General features: G+C 43.3%; 2 protein-coding genes across 6 annotated transcripts in view; both read right to left on the reverse strand.

Moving 5' to 3' along the window:
- c9orf78 (chromosome 9 open reading frame 78) overlaps positions 1-12,324 on the reverse strand; it is a 71,612-nt gene extending 59,288 nt beyond the window's left edge. Inside the window, exons 1-10 of one of the 2 annotated variants that reach the window (XM_087143206.1) lie at positions 12,168-12,324; positions 11,915-11,974; positions 9,844-9,895; positions 9,589-9,659; positions 8,864-8,947; positions 7,794-7,874; positions 7,309-7,437; positions 6,421-6,554; positions 5,810-5,911; positions 5,480-5,582 (exon numbers count right to left, since the gene is read on the reverse strand). In XM_087143206.1, coding sequence (XP_086999332.1) covers positions 5,482-5,582; positions 5,810-5,911; positions 6,421-6,554; positions 7,309-7,437; positions 7,794-7,874; positions 8,864-8,947; positions 9,589-9,659; positions 9,844-9,895; positions 11,915-11,974; positions 12,168-12,259 — 906 coding nt within the window. In that variant the 5' untranslated portion in view covers positions 12,260-12,324 and the 3' untranslated portion in view covers positions 5,480-5,481. Of the gene's footprint in view, positions 1-3,035; positions 5,583-5,809; positions 5,912-6,420; positions 6,555-7,308; positions 7,438-7,793; positions 7,875-8,863; positions 8,948-9,588; positions 9,660-9,843; positions 9,896-11,914; positions 11,975-12,167 lie in introns of those variants that run through there. The other variant, XM_087143205.1, reaches the window with a different exon arrangement.
- Positions 12,325-12,670: 346 nt separating this feature from the next.
- The window catches only part of LOC147797496 (patatin-like phospholipase domain-containing protein 7), a 39,462-nt gene continuing 32,187 nt past the window's right edge, over positions 12,671-19,945 (reverse strand). For all 4 annotated transcript variants that reach the window (XM_087143002.1, XM_087143003.1, XM_087143001.1 and 1 more), the window contains 7 exons: positions 19,797-19,919; positions 18,970-19,086; positions 18,341-18,489; positions 17,662-17,774; positions 16,264-16,420; positions 15,743-15,827; positions 12,671-15,261 (listed from right to left, as the gene is read on the reverse strand). In XM_087143002.1, coding sequence (XP_086999128.1) covers positions 15,008-15,261; positions 15,743-15,827; positions 16,264-16,420; positions 17,662-17,774; positions 18,341-18,489; positions 18,970-19,086; positions 19,797-19,919 — 998 coding nt within the window. In that variant the 3' untranslated portion in view covers positions 12,671-15,007. The remainder of the gene's footprint in view (positions 15,262-15,742; positions 15,828-16,263; positions 16,421-17,661; positions 17,775-18,340; positions 18,490-18,969; positions 19,087-19,796; positions 19,920-19,945) is intronic.

Consider the following 19,945-nt stretch of genomic DNA (forward strand, 5'->3'; position numbering starts at 1 on the left):
ACACTAAAGTTCCCACCTCAGTGATTTCCCCTCTCCCGAAACCATTCTACAAAAGAGTCGTATCCCTTGATTCTGTATAGCAAATTCAAATAATCCTTAGATCATGACTGGAGACTTTTCTAATTTACTTTATGCTATCACCAATTTTCGATCTTTTCCGACCATCTTTATCTCCAAATATTTTTTTACTATTAAGCGAGCAGAACGAGATAATCTTAAGATACATGTATGTTGATATTACTTGTTATTTGTCCGGCCAGTCTTCTCACAGCAACTGGGATTTTCTTCCTTGCCATTCTTCGATTTGAGAATAAAGGCGCCTATCCAGACCAGCAGTTTCAGTTTGATTCATGTCCGCACGAGGGCGTTTACGGAGAATGTCCGTTGAAGTCTAACAGCAGTGAAATGGGGGTTGGGGTTGGTACGGACCCTTTAACCGCAAGCAATAGTAATCATTTCGTAAATGACTTGTTTTTCTATGATGTCTTCACTCCTACTACCAATCAGGTTAATCTTATACGGACTGCCATCAAATCCAGACAGCAGCAGACGTGACCGAATCGCCGGCTGGTCATGACTCTGGGACTTGCTTCCCCCGGGGGGACGTGGCCGATCGTCACGAGGCAGAGCGGATCTGGCTGCCCTGGTGAACAAAAAAACTGGAGAGCTCGAGACCTGGGCCCATCACCATGGCGACGGGCGGAATAGGGATTGGAATATCTGGTACTCCGTCAAAGGCGGCCGACACGACGAGCCGGGGGACACCTATCTGTGTGACAGAGACGACCAGCTGCTGGCCTTTGCGTGAACAAGATCGACCATGGAGGCCATGACCAGACCTAGTTTTTCATTTTTCTGACGCATCAAAGCTGACCAAGCTCGAGACTTAACATGACAATTAATAATTTGAGGCTACTCAGTAAACACAAAGTTACAGTTCTGAGAAAAGTAGGCCTACTCTTCGACCAGACTTTAAAGAAAGCGGACAGCTAGTGGAACTGTGTATTTCTTCAATCGCATACAATAAAGATTGGCCCTCTGAAAGTCGCCTTGCTTTTGTATATTCATCAGAGAAATGACTAAAGGCGTATCCAGATTTCGGGGGGGGGGAGACAAGTGGATTCTTATTCCGGAAAATGGTTTAATTTTTTTTCACTCGTATAAATTCCTCACCTCCCCGGGTGATAATACCACGTCGAATATGTTACCGCTTTTATTTCCTGACAAAAAATTTGACGACGGGGAGGGGGACTGAATATGCACCTTGAGCAGACGCACCCCCTCATCGGTTGAAAAGAGCCATGCTGGTGGGGAGTGTTCATTCTGTTGGTAGCGACGCGACAGTAGCATTCATAAAATCATAGTTGTTTGTGAACCAGCCAAGTGCAATTCCCACCAGCCCCTGTTGCTAGGAAAAATGCGACCTCAGTTGATCTAGCTCGTGGCTCATCTCTCTCTCTGGATGATGAAGCCAGCTGAAGCTACGATAGCTTATTATGCCTATGTTTGATTCAGTCGGCTTTTTTTCGTGCTATCCCTTCAGTATTTTGAAGTTTCTAGCAAAATGAGGCCCCTATATGCGTTTAAGTGTAAGGCTTTGCAGTACATAACGTTGCTCCATTTCACTGGGGGTATCATTCTTATCTTAGGGCTGTTAGCTCTTGAGGGGACAGCCATGGCTTCACGACACAAAGCTTTGTTCTATCTAGCTGCTTCAAGCTCCAAGTTCAGGAAGCTCTTGAGGGGACAGCCATGGCTTCACGACACAACGCTTTGTTCTATCTAGCTGCTTCAAGCTCTAAGTTCAGAGAGCTCTTGAGGGGACAGCCATGGCTTCACGACACAAAGCTTTGTTTCTAGCAAAATAAGGCCCCTCTATGCGTGTAAGTGTAAGGCTTTGAAGTATATAACGTTGCTCCATTTCACTGGGGGTATCATTCTTATCTTGGGGCTGTAAGCTCTTGAGGTGACAGCCATGGCTTCACGACACAAAGCTTTGTTCTATCTACCTGCTTCAAGCTCCAAGTTCAGGAAGCTCTTGAGGGGACAGCCATGGCTTCACGACACAACGCTTTGTTCTATCTAGCTGCTTCAAGCTCTAAGTTCAGAGAGCTCTTGAGGGGACAGCCATGGCTTCACGACACAAAGCTTTGTTCTATCTAGCTGCTCCAAGTTCAGGAAGCTCTTGAGGTGACAGCCATGGCTTCACGACACAAAGCTTTGTTCTATCTAGCTGCTTCAAGCTCTAAGTTCAGAGAGCTCTTGAGGTGACAGCCACGGCTTCACAACACAAAGCTTTGTTCTATCTAGCTGCTTCAAGCTCCAAGTTCAGGAAGCTCTTGAGGGGACAGCCATGGCTTCACGACACAAAGCTTTGTTCTATCTAGCTGCTTCAAGCTCCAAGTTCAGGAAGCTCTTGAGGTGACAGCCACGGCTTCACGACACAAAGCTTTGTTCTATCTAGCTGCTTCAAGCTCCAAGTTCAGCAAGGGGAGGGGGCCGCAAGAGAACACGGGCCTCGAGTGGGAAAGGGGGCGTGATCACCGTGCTTCATTTTGTTCTGTTAAGACCGCGTTACACGAGAAAACAGCTCGCTGTGGATTCAGCAAAAGCCGCAGACGGACATGTACAGAATAGCGCTAAGTGGGACCTCTGGAACATGAATGGCCTGTTCATTATACGTGTGCAGTACGATACGGCAGTAGCTATTTTGCGCTAGCTGTCCATGCGCACTGACGCATAATCCACCAGACACTCATGTCGCAACTCTTTCCATAAACTGCTCGGACGAGATGCACGCAAGAGCGCCACGTTACACGCGTCACCGTTTGTTACAATGTTAAATGAGAGTGACTGATTAAAAAACGCCTACCACTTTCCTAATCTGTACGGCTGGACTACGTGTCACATGTCAATTTAACCTCGGTTCAAAAGTCAGGGAGCATTTAACACAGTAAAGAGAAAAAATTGAAAGGGAAAAAATACACCAGCTTGTAGCTGTTGAAACAAATGTTAACAAAAAACAACCCATGATGTTACAGGCCAAATGTACGGGAACAATATTTATGAGCTCAGTAAATCGCTCAGCCGAGACCACGTGAAGTAAAAAAAATAATAATACGACGAAAAATTAACATAAAATGAATCATTGAGATATTTTGTGCAAGGAGAATTTTATGAGAAGATGAAGTAAGCATGATTTATTAAAGCGGCCATTAATCGTCCTAAAATTTTATTTCCCTTTGAACTACTTTCCACGAAGAAATACAGGCTTCGTAGCTTCACAGTGAACCTGAACAAATAAGGCGTCATGTGAGGGCACCACACTTTGGACAAACAAAGGTCTCACCAATTACTGGCATAGTTTCCAAAATTATAACACTTAAAATTTAATCAACCAAAAACGTTGGCTAGTGCCGTGGAACTAATGTTCTTGGTTCACTTCTCCTGCCGGCGGTAAGGCTTTGATGTTGACGATTGGGTCGACGCTCCAATTATTGCAAACGTAGGATGGCACGTAGCTGGACTGGTGTCGAAAAGGGTAAGGCATTCATGAGTCTTTTGTAGCCACGCTAATTGACGTCTCACTGCAATCTTCTGCACCGTTTGGCATGGGTTCTGATGCCGAGTCTCGTTCCGCTGTGGCCACAATTGGCTTCAGCCTGAAAAGGCGTCTTTACGATAAACGCATTCAGCACTCGGCACCCTTCAGGGAGAGATCTCTAATTGGCATGAAACTCAAAAGTCAAGGCTGTTGGGCGGCTCTCTGCCTGACTTGCCACTGCAGGTAATTCATTCGAAAGTGGGTGAAGACCGAGAAACATTTATACCTGAAGATAACAAGAACAGGCCCTCCGAGCTAGACACATGCACACAAGTGTGTATTTGCCTGCAACTGGGGACCCCCTATTGTTCCTCTATTGTTCGTACTTTAACTTTTTTAGAGGACCACCCATATGTTTTGTACACAGTTGCCAATCGGGGACCCTCTGTCAATCGGGGACCTTATTGTCCTCTATTGTTCAGGGTCCCCAATTGAATGCAGAAACAAACTCACAAGCACTCGTAACAAGTCGTTACCCGGTTAAACAAAGTTCGCTTTGTTGGCGTTTAGTTTTGCCTAGACTATGTAAACTTCAGAGCAGAACGGAATAGAGGGGGCATGGAGTAGATTTCATGACAGCCACTGGCAGTTTCAAACTCTGTACAATTTACAAATTGCTTGGAATGGAGTACGCAGGGTAAGAAACACCTGCGATATGAGGCTGGTGCCAGACAGAGGGCTTTTGAAATTGTGCCATGTGAAATGACAAGTGTATCTAAGCTTCCATAAATACTGTAGGTATAAAGTACTCATAATATAGTCAGTTTTGCCTTTCCCAGCTAATCACCATCATTCCCTAACAACAGACCTCCTAAAATAACATGAAAAAAGGACCGAAATAAATAAAATTGGAGACACTGTTACATACACACTGCGTTCATGTATCTTACGTAAGCAGGTCTGGGACCTGACCCCTTTACACACTGGCATGACAGTGGCAAGGGGGGGGGTTTGGGGAAGGTGAAGGGGACGTTTTGCCCAGCCATGGAAATTTGAAAAGTGAGGGGGGGTGGCACCATATACACCATTTAGAGGCGATGTACATGATAAAGATGTACGTCTCTAACGTGTATCAAATTCATGCAGAATCTTACCTTAGGAAGACATATTTATGGCTTTTTTCAGACTGCTTTCCCTTTTTGGTGATATTGCAAACATTTTAGTCAATGGGATATCCTGACAATCTGACAATATTTCCAACTTCGCTTTAAATTTTGTGCTCACCCTGTCCCTGTCCCCCCCACCCCCCGGGATTTACGCCCGTGCCTTTACATACATTAATATCTCACTCCTCTCAGATAAATAAGTGTCTCCAATCTCAAAAGTCATTTCACAGTCTGCTTTGCACATGACAGGTGAAATGCTGGATAGAGGCTTCCGTGAAGACATGCCCAGGGGTCTAGTCCTCGGCGCGGTGGGGTTGCCTTTGATGACAGTATATCCTTCAGGCAAGAATCCAGCTTGTTATATCCAGGACATTAACGACCCGTGGGAGATCAAGCGTACGGCATAAAAGTATTTGCCACAGAGATGTGGAATTCACCAAAGTTTCACTGGTTAAATGTTGAACACAGTTGCTAAACTGGAGTGCTAGAATGACGCCAACGAACTTTAAAAATGACGACAAATTTCAAAATTGCTTTACTTCCTTGGTCAGATGCTCTGTGGTTGTGCCAGCGCGAGGCAGGTAGTGATCGATTCACTGAACTAACAGGCTATCCGAGTTGAAACATGTTGACAGAGGGCGCTATACATGTAAGTGCAGCCTTGCCACTGCCAAATGCACAGACGTGACCGTGACGGCATGATCCGGTCGGAATCACATGGCAACAGACAGACAGATCAAATGATCAAAATGACCAACACAACGTTCACCTTCAGTATCGCCGGAGTTGCTTCTTGAAGCGTTCGTAGTGATAATCGTCTGTGGCCTTCTCCTGGTTGCTGCGTTTTGGTCGTCTTGGCGGTGACTGGGCTACTGCTTGGAGGAATACAAGAAAATCAAATTGTTAAGAATTGACTGTTCAAATTCTCTTACTAACTAGATGGATGACAGAAAAGTGAACTAATTTGACAGTGGACAACTTGAAATCAATTTGCGATCGACTTGACTGAAACACCTGTCCTCCGTGCTGCATCGGCTAATGACTGTGAACAGCAGATCAAAACAAGTATCCAATTTTCAATACAGATTTGGCAGCTTACGTTTCGCAGGTCCGTCTGCATCCCCGACGACGACTGGCCTTGGTTTGGGCTCCTCGACCTTGGATATCCTCTGCTTGGGTGGATTCAACTCCTCATGCATGTCTAGAAAAAGAGGGGTACATCCACTGTGCCAATACTTCTGATCCTTTTACAGTATTTTTTAAAAATAAATATCATTGCAGATCTTGGAAAGCTACATGTGATGGACTGACACTAACTAAACGTTAACTTTACATTGGGTAAACTGAATCCGATATGAAATTTACATCATTTTTGGCTTCTCCCGACTAAAGACAATGCTGCTGGGGGCATGATGCAGGGCAAACTCTTGCATAGCTAAGTTGGAGGAAGACCATCGTCAATGTCTTTTTGGGAATGAGTGAGGATGGCAAAATGACTCCAGGCTGTTCTAGAGCTGAAGATTCTAAGTGTATGTTGCGTTAGCCTGAGTCATACTCAGGATACAGGCCAACCTTCAAATTTAGCTGTCAAACAGCTTCTGCAACCACGCAACGACCAAAGTCAAACTTCAGTGACACCAAAATGGAACCAGTCTGCCATTACTCAAAACGGCCGACACTTTCAACCCAACTTCGGAGGTTATTTCTTACATCTGGCATGCTGGACGTAGTTGACGGCCATGTTGGTGGGAGCGAAGGAGGTCACGTCTTTCTTCTTGTTCCGCCGCTCCGCTATGTGTTTCTGCTTGGCGTCTTCCGTGGCTTCGATGTTGGCTATCTTGGCACTACAAAATTCAACAGGGGAGTACGCAGAAACGTCAGCATCCCCATTCGTGGGGCAGAGTCTGACGGCAGAGTGACAAGGAATTTTCAAAGGAGGTGGCGGGTGTTGCTGGTCATATAAGTTTCAAACATTCAATTGACAAGGGAGGGGGTGTTGGAGTCAGCTGGACATCCTTTGATGACAGAGGGCACTGTTCATTCGATCATGATGCGCTTTGATCTTGCTCTTGTTAAAAACCATCCATCGCTGTTTTATACGAGCAGCCAAAGTTGCGAGAAGTCCGACCTTGATTAGCAACAACTTTGGCCACGAACTTCAAATTTGTCTCCATTAGAGCTAAAGAGAAAGGCATTTTTATGTATTTTTAATTTCTTTGAAAAGTCTAAACAAAACTTGTTATTGGACTTTTGAAAGATGCGTGAGATGTTTTAAGACTTTGTTCATTATTTTGCCGATCAATGGTTGGCAAAAACCATGACAATCACACAGCGAAGGAAAGGGTTTAAACAAACATGATGTCAATAGCTCTGTTTAGGTCCTCTCCAGCATTTTCTACAACTGAAGTTGAATTAAGTTCTCAACACTCTCAGCAGACAACTTCCTTCAATTTGCCGTCGTCACTGTTTCTCAAGATTCCCCCCCTCCCGCGGTGCCATAACACCAACACCATCGGATTAAGAGCTGCCTTTTAACAGGACTGTGAAGTACAATCGATAAATTACATCTTAAAAGGTTTCTAATCGACTGTAACTCACTCGATGCCCAAGTCCACCTCCGGGATACCGGAGAGCATCTGGTTGGAGAGCATCTCCTCCGATTTCTTCTTGGATTCAACTTTCAGGTGGTCCGGCAGCTCGTACAACTTATCCTCGGCAGTCTTCAGTCTAAGAGGACAAATTCTTCCTTTCAGAATCAAAGTTATATCCCGAACAAAAAACACTGTTCTCTCTTTCGCACCCCTTTTGCAACTGAAAATGCTGAAGACTTGATAGCGTATGGTACAAAAACAAATGCATTAAAGCCCTCAACTTGTTGAAATAGGACACAGATAACCTTGGCGATATTATCAAACACCAGATATGTATAAAAAGGAGAAAGAAAAATACTTTTTGATGCGAGAAAAACTGCAGCCCAGAACACTTCAGATTTACAACAAGACTCTGGTGAGATTTCTGTTGTACAAATTGAACCGCAGATGTAAAGTTAAAAATATTGAGTGAGAAGAAAATCAACCCCTTACTTTTCCTCCTTCTTTTTCCCCTCCGTCTCGCCGCTGCCTCTGCCTTTCTTCTTGGCCAGCTCATTTTCAATGTACTTCATCCTGTACCCCGGAATTAAGAGCTTGCTTTGTAAAATGCAATTACTTGACTCCGCAGCTGCCGGAATTGATACGGTTTCCCACTGGGGGATGAAAAAAGCCTTTGCCAGAACACTTGATTCTGTATTTCTGTATTGACGACTTTCATGTACACCTATAATTCGTATGAGTGGCAAAAGTTTGCAGAAATATCTCCGTTAACTGGTCTCAGATTTGGCCTCAACATGTACATTGGTCCCACTGCTGAAATAGGGAGTCATATTTCCATTTTAGTAATTAGTAGTGTTTATAATTTGGCATTTCAATAGGGGTGTGCATCCTTTTAACACTTTCATGACTTTGGGAATTATTCTTCCGTTTTTTGTATTGACTGGCTTACTAGGGCTGAGTCAATTTGAATAATTCACTATTCAAATAATCGACCTTCAATACGATTGAATATCTGAATATTTGATCGTACCAACCAGCAGATTGTTGAGGAACAAACCATGTACAAAATAAGTTGCACTAACACACACAATTGTACATTATAATCAATACAATAGCTTCTCAGATCTAGGAGTATCTCCAGCCACAATTTAGCAAGATTTAAGAGACGAACAATACTTCTTGTCCTGTTGAAAATTTCTATTCCTTTTAAATTTTTTAATGAATAATTGACTTTTTGAATCGTTGTAACATTTCTGTGGCTTTTCATTTGAATCTGCTTGAAGCAAACCTCCATAGTGCAATTTTTCTCATTTAAAACAAAAGAAAATTCTCCCTTCCTTTTCACAAATTCTGTATTTGAACATTCAAATTCGAAAAAAAATATTCGATTATCAATCAAATATTCCGATATTCGGCGCAGCCCTATGGCTTACTTGCCACTGGTAGGCAAAAAACATGACAGCGAAACACTGAAAGAGAGGCCTACACTTGCATTTCATGCATTCCTGTGTCTGTCAACAGCTTGATTAAATCAAATCAGACTGGAAGTTGGCGTAACTCACATTTCGGCATCTTCATCTCTCCTGTTGGTCTCTGCTGCAAAGGTAGTCTCCATGTTTAGAACATCTCGGGAATCTTCATCTGATCTGCGAGATGCAGTGTGAAGACCAATCCAGATGTCAGAGTCAAAGCAATCCACAATTATGTTGAAATTTTCCACAATTTAAGGCAAATATTCAAAGACACTGTGACGATGGCAAAGGACGCAATAACCAAGGAAATAAACTGATCTGTTATGAATGCTGCCGACATTGTTTCTGTACGCGGGAAATAAATTTACTTGTTTCTGTACTACTTACTCTGCCATTCTTGTTTTTGTTGTTGGTGTTTTAGTTTTTTTTCCTGGGGGGGGGTTATGATTGCATGGGTTTCTTTTTTCTCGGGGGGGTGGTTTGAAGTACATGCAAGCTTTGAAGCTTTTCATGACAGTGAAGTTAGCAAGCAAATTGTAGAGGTTTGCGGTAGAACCATGCAAGGATATCTCTTTCTGAGTATGTGTGGTTCTCTCCAGTTCAATTTTATGGTTCCTTCAGGTATCTCCAGTTCAATTCAGAACCACGCGTACTCAGAGTTAGCCTTGCATGGTGACACCACAACCCTCTGTAATGGTAGTGATGGTATACACATGCAGAAGGTGCATGTGTAATGAACCAAGACAGACAGTCTGGACGGCCACTGTTGGTCAGTCTCTCCATCTATCCTTTAAACGGTCTCTGCTACGGCTTACCTGTCCCGATTTCTGTCTTTAATCTCTTTGAGATTAATCATTCCACCGGTACGGAGCTTGAAGGGATCATTCTATGAATATAGCAGATGTAAGAGGGAACGATTCATAAATAAAACGCACTGTGTAAACTTGTTAATCTATAATCGTTATGTCATCAAATTTAAAGCTTAAGATTCCTAAAACATTTAAAAAAGACTAACTTACAAGCATATTTGCCAGTTTGCCATGATTGATTAACGTCCGATATTTACTTACATCGATTTCTTCTTCCTTGCTGAATTTTTTCCCAACTGCAAGACTCGCCGCACTGAAAGCAAATATTAACATAATTTGGCCTTTCGGTGTTACTTAATTTAAAAAATGGTTAGGATGTTCTTTACAAAATTGGTATTTAAAAATTTAATAAAGCTTCTTTAGTTCTACTTCTGTTGTGATACGATGCTCTGAACATTTGATTAGAGCTAATTTCATGCATATAGGATTTCAAGCTATTCATGGTGACAGACGACTAAGATGGAAAGCTTGCGGTAAACACCATACAATATCTCTTTTTGAGTCTGTGTGGTTCTGATAAGAACCGGAGAGGCTCAGATACTCAGATGCATATAGCTGCCACGTGGCATTGAATAGTAATACATTCATGATGAATATGCAAGAGAATTGAGAAAAATACATATATAAATAAATTTAAGGCAGTGGATACAGGACTGTTTTTCTAACCAGCACGGGATTGGTCATGCACAGAGAGTGTTTGTTGGGGACTTGAAACCTTCAACTTAGGCATCAGTGCACGAACCAACACATGGGCGCACCTCAGCCCAGGTTGGACATTGTCTTCATTTACAATGCAATGTAGACGACGTCCAACCTGGGCTAGGGCATACCTGATTCGTTTGCACTGTACACATGTACTTCCTGGCTCAAAATGATGTCATACATCGGTACTCTATAAGCAAGGAACCGGGTGAAAATTTATCACAGTAAAATGTCTGAGCTTAGTCTCCTAATCCTAAATCACTCGTTGTGCTTGTTCGGTTGCCAAGCTGGTAAAACAGCAAAGCCATATCACTATATCAGCTATTGTCGGCAGGACCAGTTCACGGTCCAATAATCTCTCTCATATGACATTACTTCCTACAGATTGCCACATGCATTCTTGTCATTTTGAACGTCAAATCTCTCTGCCATTGCATTGGCAGTGCCGTATTTCCAGGGCATTTAGCTAGCTCAACACATGTGCATGTAAAGAACACTTTGCACATTACGCACCTAATGATGCTGACTACCCAATTGTAATTTTCTTACGCAGTTGTCCTATGAGAGAGATCTATATCCACTGCTTCAATCTAACGTTAGGCCTATTTTTTATTTAGCCTAGGCCTACTTCCAGAGATCTAAGTCACTAACTCTGTGAAACTCCATGTAACCATGGTAACCTAGAGGAGACAAGGTTTACATGGCGTCGTAATGCTGTGGGGTTTTGGAATCGACTTTTTGTGGTGAAATGGCTCACAGCCGTAAAGAAAGCTATTAAATCAAATGTTCCCCTGTCAACAAACCTGCTTAATCTATACCTTCTAAAAAGGGGGTAACAAACGTTTCAGAGCATGAGACGGTGTATTTTTGAAAAAAATGAGATTTTTGCTCACCAATTTCTCACTTCCACCCGTTGACTGTCACTCCTTTCGTGCCGTTTGTACAGACTGCGCATTCGTTTTTCCCACCAGTGACCGTGCTTACTCCACATCTTGGCTCGACCATTTTCGGTGGCGGGAGATGACATCTTGTGTTGCTTTCATCTTGGGACCATCCAAGCTGCTGCTGTGACCTAGAAATACACATCAGGCGAGACGCGCGACGTGCTGCGCCATGTGTGATGTTATTCCCCGCCACCGAAAATGGTCAAGCCAAGATGCAGAGCTAGCGCAGTCATTGGTGGGCTCAACGCCTGCGCAGTCTGATAAACACGAACGGCATGAACGGAGCGACAGTCAACGGGTGGAAGCGAGAAACTGGTGAGCAAAAATCTCATTTTTTTTTCAAAAATACTCTATCTCATGCTCTGAAATGTTTGTTATCCCCTTTTAGGAGATATAGCTTAAGCAGGTTTGCTGACAGGGGAAAATAATACTTTCTTTCTTACAGCTGTGAACCATTTCACCACAAAAAGTCGATTCCAAAACCCCATAGCATTACGACGCCATGTAAACCTTGTCTCCTCTAAGTCACACGGGGTATCACAGAGTTAGTGACTTAGATCTCGAAGTAGCCTAGGCCTATTCCTTTTCGAGACATTAATTCAACATCATGTTTAATACCCAAATACCTGACACCATGTTGCCTTTGTCTGAATTTCTGAGCTTCTCTGGTCTCCTCCAATATGGTCCTGCAAGACAATTTATAAAAACCGAAGATGACGAAAATGAAGATCCAAAACTTTAGGAACTTTTTCTCAATATCGGAACTGGTCAATACACTTCCTTGTGTGTATTTTTTGACGACATGTTTTTACAAGAAATCATTTGTAAGGTTCTGAAAGTACAACCAACGGAACCGAAATCTTTTACAGAAAAACAAACCTCACGTCCTCGGGTTTGTTTCCCTCTTCATCATCTGAGGAAGATTTCCTCCGACGTCGAAAGTGCTTTTTCTTGAAGTTGAACGTCGCCATCGAAGTCGTTTTCCTTGGGTCAAACTCCGCGTCGTCTGCAATTTGGTTGGTAACCCGTGTTTCCCACCGCCCTCAGCGAGAAATGCGTACTTGTTAACCAGCGACACTGTCATGACTGGTGGGGCTGCTTTGTCGGAACTCATGTCCTGTAAAAAATCGTCACATCCCGGCCCCCTAACAAATCGAATAATTTTTCTATAATTGCTGGAAAAGTCAGTTTCCGTACAATTGGCTTTCTTTTCTCAATTTGTGTAACGAACTGACGAGGAATAACCATAAACCATGGAGGTAGACTCCATGCATAAACTGAACTCCCCAATGTTTCATTTTTCGTCTAAAACCACAACCCGCTTCACAACCTTCCAACAAAACTTCGACAAAAAGATAAAAAAGCTGACAGCAACACACAAATTGTCACTCAAACTCAATAAACACTTGTTTATTGTGTTTATGATTGCTCCAGTAAACAGCCACCAATGTGCAATTCAACACAGCATTTAAAGTGGGTATATTAAAACCCCTTCACTGAAACATTTATATATATTTGTATATATTCTTCCTTTGTTAACAAATCAAAACTTCATTCAAACGTCAAATTATCGCACACACTTAAGAAGATCCACACAAACTGGAAATCATAACCGTCCTCATATTAAACTGACTTTTGAACAAGTGAAGGCAATTTGGCAATAAAGAATTTATATTTGAAACCAGAAAAGTTAATCAATATATAATTCGAGACAAATACAGAACAGCTTTTGAGTTGAATAATTTGAATCTTATTTTAGGAAATTTATCAGGACGTCTGTATTATGCCAAGCTCGTGAAGTACTTTTATATCTCTATTACAACACGGGGGTAAAATACAACATCGTTATATTGACATGCTCAGCTGGGCTCACTCTGATTGGTCAATGATTGAAAGAAATTCCAAAGTTACGTACAGTAAATGCCTCTTTTTTCCCTTCCCTATTTTTGCGAGAGGCAACATTGATGGCTCCATCGAATACTGGGACACAATTTTCATTTTTGGTTGACTCCATGTTCCATTTTTACGAACATTTTAAATCGTTTAAATCTAAACGAACTCACTATTAAGGCTTTAAACCTGCTGGTCCACTTCACTTAAAAATTCTAAATCTTTGTTGTGCTGTTTCCAAATTATCTGGACATTTTAAGCTTAAATGTATTTCAAATAAACTGCTGGGTTAGGTGTGATACACAACAGGGAAAAGCACACACTTTTTTTGTACAATCTACAACAAACATTTCCAAACACTTGCACAGCAAAATAATGTTATAATTGCATTGTTTGGCATGTGACAAAATGAACGACGTGCTACAAATTTAATGCCCAATTTCCGTGCTCAATAATATGTTCCTTGCTGGAGAGGAGTTCTGAAGTTTTCAGTGCGTAGCAAACCATGTCTAGGTCATAGATTTCAGGACGTTACCTTTCAAATAAAACTTGACACCAACTTTGAAAAATAATTTGTTACCTGTAAGAAAAACCCTTTACATTCTACATCGGTGAGAAAACATCAAAAATAATTTTTGAAAAAAGCCCAGGAAGAGAGTAGAATGACTCTTGAAATGGACAGAGTGCCAAATTAAATAACCATTTAAAGTCATCACCCTCAAGATGTAATCTTTTCTCATTAAACTAAGCAAACAAAACAATCTCCCTTATTTCCCCAAACAAAACTTTAAATCCTCCAAACCGCCTGTACAAGTCAGTGTGTTCAAACAATAGTTTGTAGTTTGGATCATTTAACTACAATATCTTTCTCGCATTCTTCTTCCAAACTTAATTGCACTGTCATATTGAGACTGTTCCACTGGAAGCGTGGGGGTGTTGTGAGGCCTACATCGTTGCGCACGATGCCAAGGATGAAGGGTTAAAATTCTTTACTTTTGAAATGTCTCAATAACAGGACTCTTCCTCATTCTAAGAATAACGAGGCTGCAGTTTTTACAAATCTAAAGGTCTAAATCACCTTAAAACATTCCTTCTGATGCAGATTTAGGGAACGTGAAATTATTTACACATCATGGTACGCTCTGAATGTGAACCTTGGGAGATTGGCTCACCGGCGTGACCTGTGGATGTATGTTAACCCTAACCCTCGTCAATCCTTCACCTGTTGGAGGATTGAGGAGTGTTAGGGTTAAGGATGTAGCAATCTCCTCTTCTTCACCTGTGACTGCCTTTTTTACAGTGGACATTTTGTAGAGGGACGAGTCCCCCCCCCATTAAAAGCGGCATGGCTACTCTGTTCATTCTACGTTACTCAGAATGTACAAAAAGCCCTCAACAGTGGCAGAGCCCACCAGTGCTGTAGGTACATCGTCCTTTCAAGCGTTCCGAACAGATGCCACTGCAGTCTGAAATTCTCTAGAATTGGGGGATCAAGGTATTTTCAGGGTTAAGGTCGTGTTGCATGCTTTGCTAAGCTTACTTGTTGGGCATACATATACTTGGCAAACACAGCGCACCCTATTACACCAGATTTTGAGTTATACTGTGTATGTGTACAATACTGGAAAGTGTTCAGTGGCATCATGGACACCTTACAGGGGCAGTTGGTTTTGTTTCCCCATGATGGCTACTTTTGTTCCCCCAAGATGGCTGCTTTCGTTCCCTCAAGATGGCTGCATTTGTTGTCCCCAAGATGTGTTTGTTGTTCCGACAAGATGCAAGCTATGAATGAGGTACACACAGAATCAATTTGTATTCAATGAGCCATCTTAGTTCTCGTCTTCGTCTTCACCCTCGTCGTCCACCGCCGCCGAGACGTTGGGGCCCGGCTTGCGCTGCCGCAATCCGTCGCTCATCAGGACGCCGGAGACCTGCAGGGGCGAGATGTCGGACTCTGACTCCTCAACCTCGATCTCCTCGCTGGACAGGCTGTGGCGGTTGGGGTCCATCCCCTCAGGCAGGTCGCTGGCCACGCGGCTCTCCAGCCGCCAGAGTGTGGCCGAATCTGTGTGGTCGACATCTTCTGTTCAAGATCATCAGAAGAAAAAAATGTGAGTGAGATTGGGATGGTTCCGGGACTAGGAAGGTTTTGACAGTTCAACAGGGTATGCTTTTGACAACCAGTAATTTTCTTTTTACAAGAAACAAGCAACCCTTTCTATTTCGTCCATACATCTTTCACCAAGATGGTGAAAGATGTCTATTGACCATGCAGTTGCTGGTTCAATGGGGCCTGCTGCTGGACAAAGCCCTCCATTCAGGGCATACCACAGCTTAGCAGTTGCGGTCAAAATAATCCCGCCGTGAAGGGGTTAAGCAAAAACTTTTGGGAATCTTCCTCATTTTCACTGAGATTTCCAAAATCTCTGGGCGAATTTCTGACGGATTTGAGAGGGTTTAGAAACATCAACCATGCCCGTCATGCTAATTACATTTGGCGAAGTTTTCTTTCGAAGTTGCTCTAATCCTATCCAAGAAATCCATGAGCCCAGTGGCCAACCTACCTTGATGAAACATTGCCCACTGCGGTGCATTCAACCGGGACACCATCGCAGCCAAGTCAGTGAAGCGTGGCATTTGTCCAACAGTCTGCATACCAAGATCGCAACAAAGTTGAATCAAACTTTATCGAGATAACAACAATAAAGGAAATCACAAACCCCCCAAAAAGGAGTTGGTAAAGGCAGTCCCTGCCAATGGCGAAATATCTGGGGGCCGCTCGCACATTTTTTTCGGGGGGCATCAAAAGTCACTCAACTGGGTCTGGTACACGGGTTCGTGCACATATCAGAATTTCAAATGGGGGCATGGGAGATGCACCTCTGCTGGGGGCACACGTCACCCCTCCCCCTGGTAATTACACCAACGGTCAGTGCAGCTGATTCAAACTGTGATTAGGAGATACAAATCGCCTTCTCGTCTCATCTGGAGCAGTGGGCATTGCCGCACGTGGACCAAAGTTCAGTGACTGCAGCGATCACCTTGACCAGAGGCTTTGGCCCGGTGAGTTGTCACTGCCACCCACCTGCTGCTGGTCGCCACGCCTGCGCTGGTTGTCCCGTTTCTCCTTGAAGAGCTCGTCCAGGTACTTGCTCTTCTTCCAACCCTCAAACACCGTCTCCCCATGATGGTAGCCAATGTCGCACAGGTCTTGGTACTTATGGAAGTGCATGGTCTTGTATCTGGCGTCAAGTGGTTGGCGAGGAAGATTAAGTCTCAATTTCGGGGGGTTTATCGTCTGAAAAGAACTGGCGTCTGAGATCGTATTTGAGGAGTATTTCTTTGCTGATGAGTGAACAGTTCACTGAGAGATGAGTATAAAAACGTGGAGTTCTTGAGAAGTTCAAATCAGGGATGAGATTGGCAGAGGAACAAAAATCTACAGAGCAATTAGCAGGCCCCCCCCCAAAAAAAACCAGTGAGACTTTTTCATGGCATTTGACAGCAAATGACACCAGAGTGATCCTTCCATTGGCTTATTATGTGGAAAATGCTTCTGGGTTTTTGTACAATTAGCAAAAATGAGGCAACGCCTGAATGAGAAAATCTCTACGACTCCTGCACTTTGTCAAAAGTCCTGAAATCTGAAAAAAAAATCCTGAGAAACCACACCCCTGTCAAATAGAAGTGTCAACAGGTTCAATTTAAGATAATCTGCTGTTTCCACTCAGATTATTCTGGGAACGGCAGTGCATGCCATCTCAGAAAAAAAAGCCCAGTCCGCAGAAGGAATGCACTAAAAACCCTGCTAGCTTTGAGTGGAACCATATTTGAAAGGAACAGAAGCACTCTAAAGCTTTTGGATATTTCTTTCATGTGATCAAACACCCTTGCCTGCGCAGACGTTTTCTTTATTGCAGTCGCTTATTCAACCATCCATCCAAAATGTTTCCCTGGCCTGGGCATCCTTTGGCACTGCTCGACCACTACTCAATTTTCCCTGGTAAACTGTGCACACAAGTTAACTAGGATACCGGAGGAAAACTGGCCGAAGGTCAAAGGACAGTGGTCGCCCCAACTTGCCCCAACCCAGAGCTGTTTATAGAGAGTTGCGACATGAGCGTCTCAATTGTTGGAACCAAAATGGTGGATTATATGTCAGTACACATAGACAATGAGCACATATAGCTACATGCTGCACTGCACACATAACAAACCACCATTTTGGTTCCAAAGCCGGCAAGTTGACACAACTCTCTCTATATCCGGTTCGTAAGTGTGACGTCACATTAGTTTAAACCACGCCCACTGCACACGTGCACTGTTCATAGGGTTACATGCTTTGATCGCCATTTACAAGGAACCACGGAACCGGAAATTAACGCGCAACTTCAGCGACTGTCCAACGAGAGCCTGCAAATCGTGGTGCGTCCGCCATGGCGACAAAGTCACTTACGAACCGGATACAGGTCTTGCCTCTTACCTGTTGATGGGAGGTCTGATGTACTGACAGTAGCTACTGTTCTTGACCTCTTCTAGTTGCTTCATACAGGACACGTAGGCCAGCCGGCTCTGGATCTCGCTCATGTCTAACACCTGTCAGATCCCCAACCCCCCCAAAAAAAGAGATTTGTCTTCATCGAATCTTGGTCTCGTCCATACCTCAGGTGACATTTCGGACATTTAAACCCCTCATGGACCGATAATGTTAAAAAAAAATGAAAATATATCTGTGTTCAGTTGAAAGCACAGGTTTGATGCTGCTTCAGTGAGAAATGTTTTGTCTATTAGAATGTCCAAGGTCGGGAGGTTAAACATCAGGCAGACTCAAGAAACGAAGACCAGGCTGAGACTTGGCACATCACTTTTAGATGCAGCCACTATGGAGAGCCATAATAAACATGTCATCTTGTGTCGGTTGCCAAAGTAATGGTTCGTCCAACACTCTCTTCATGCTTCTACAATGGGCGTTTTGGCTGACTAGTGTTAATGCGTTAAACCAGCAACCGTTGCAAGCGATGTCACGCTGTCACGATGGTGTTTGATGAGTTAAGTTTAAAAAATGTGACTTAACGTTTCCGAATGGTACAAGGTTTTGGAGGAGTCAGAAAGTTTCCTCATCAGAGGTGTCTAGAGTTTGTCATCAAAGGAGTTATGCATACCCTGACGTGGCTAGCCCAGGGATTCCAACGTTTCCACAGCAACCACCATCCGGAGAGGTCATCGCCGTAGTTGGTGAGCTGCGAGTCATCCTCGCTGCCAACGTCCACAGCGATGACCGTCTGCGCTCCAAGGGAACGCATGACATCCGCTATACCAGACAAACAATTCAGAAAGCAATGAGTTAACCCAAATAAACTCACTTACAGAAAAGAAAAGGTGTCAAGACAAGTATATTCAAGACAAGTATATTTTTGGAAAAGAAAGAATAATGTCTATTTCTTAACAAAAATGGTAACAACTCTTCTGTTTATTTGAACGGCGCATAAGTTGTAATTACACAAAACCTAACGACAAAGTCTTCACAATAACATCAACAGCTCTTCAAACAGTCTGGCCTGACAATTTTCAGTTCTCACGTGACATTGTTATCTTTCTGTTCAAAAATTTGAATCTTATTTTGCAAATTTAAAAATCATACTACTTCAGTGAAATTTTTTCTTTAAAAAGGGTTTATTTGTTTGCCAATAAAAAATGAGGAATTCAAAAGTAAGTGACAGAATGAGGACAGTTCCTTCTGGCTTGGATTCTATTCGTCAGATTTAGAGTCAAGCAATTATTCATTGCACACCTGGTACGTTGTTGACATATCCGCCGTCTAGCAGTAGGTGTCCATCCTTAGGGTCGCAGAGCGGGGGAAGGTAACCAGACAGGGACATACTGGCCCTGGTGTACCTCCACAGAGAACCTGTGACATTCACAGAAACGGTTCCACGACAAGATTGAATAACCAAGACCCCAATGTCTTGATAGTTAAAGCTCGATAGTAAAAGTCGTTTTCAACAGGGGATGATCCCTGCCAAGCATGAATGCTTAAAACCCCAAATAGAGTGGCTGCCGTCATGTTGAAGAGGAAAGACTACAATTTTCCTGTCAGCCTACAAGTTTGTGACGCTGATTGAAATGGAGTTGAGGACCAAGATGACCACAATTTGCCTGAGATGTTGAGAATATGGGAGTGGAAAAGTCTCAACTGCCACTCCGTATGAATTACGAAAGCCGGGAGAGGTTGGAAACAACCGTACTCGAGTGGAGGTAGTGGCCTTGAGGTTAGGGTTTGCAATCGCTCAACATAATGTCAGCGGTTTGGACCCAACAGCTGGTCACGTGTTGCGCCCTTGGGCAAGTCACTTTACTCCCATTAGGTCGCTTTCTGCCACCAGGGGTACAAGATGGGTACCCTTGAGGGTAAAGAATGCCACTTATGTTGATAAGGTGCTTGTGCCAGAAATGGAAACACTGAGATGTGTAATCTCCAGGGAACTGGGCGGTTTTAGAAATGTCATTTGGACCAGCGAGTGGGGAAACAGTGTCACGCCTTGAACTCATTAATGTTGGATGCATGCGTTTCGTAAAGATCCGTGATTATTACTGTCACTGTTTTTATCCGTGCCTTACCACTGGTATGGACTCTCATCTTGGAGTCGGTGATGTCAGTCGTGATGTTGAAGTACGGAATCCAGAGGTCTTCAATCAGTTTATCCTGGAAGGTGTCCCGTATGCTCATGTTGAAAGCCCGACCTGAGCACACCGACACAGAGAACAGA

This window comes from Acanthaster planci, linkage group LG11 (assembly GCF_054643075.1).
Source record: "Acanthaster planci isolate LZ-2023a linkage group LG11, COTS_SCS, whole genome shotgun sequence".
NCBI classification, from domain to species: Eukaryota; Metazoa; Echinodermata; class Asteroidea; order Valvatida; family Acanthasteridae; genus Acanthaster; species Acanthaster planci.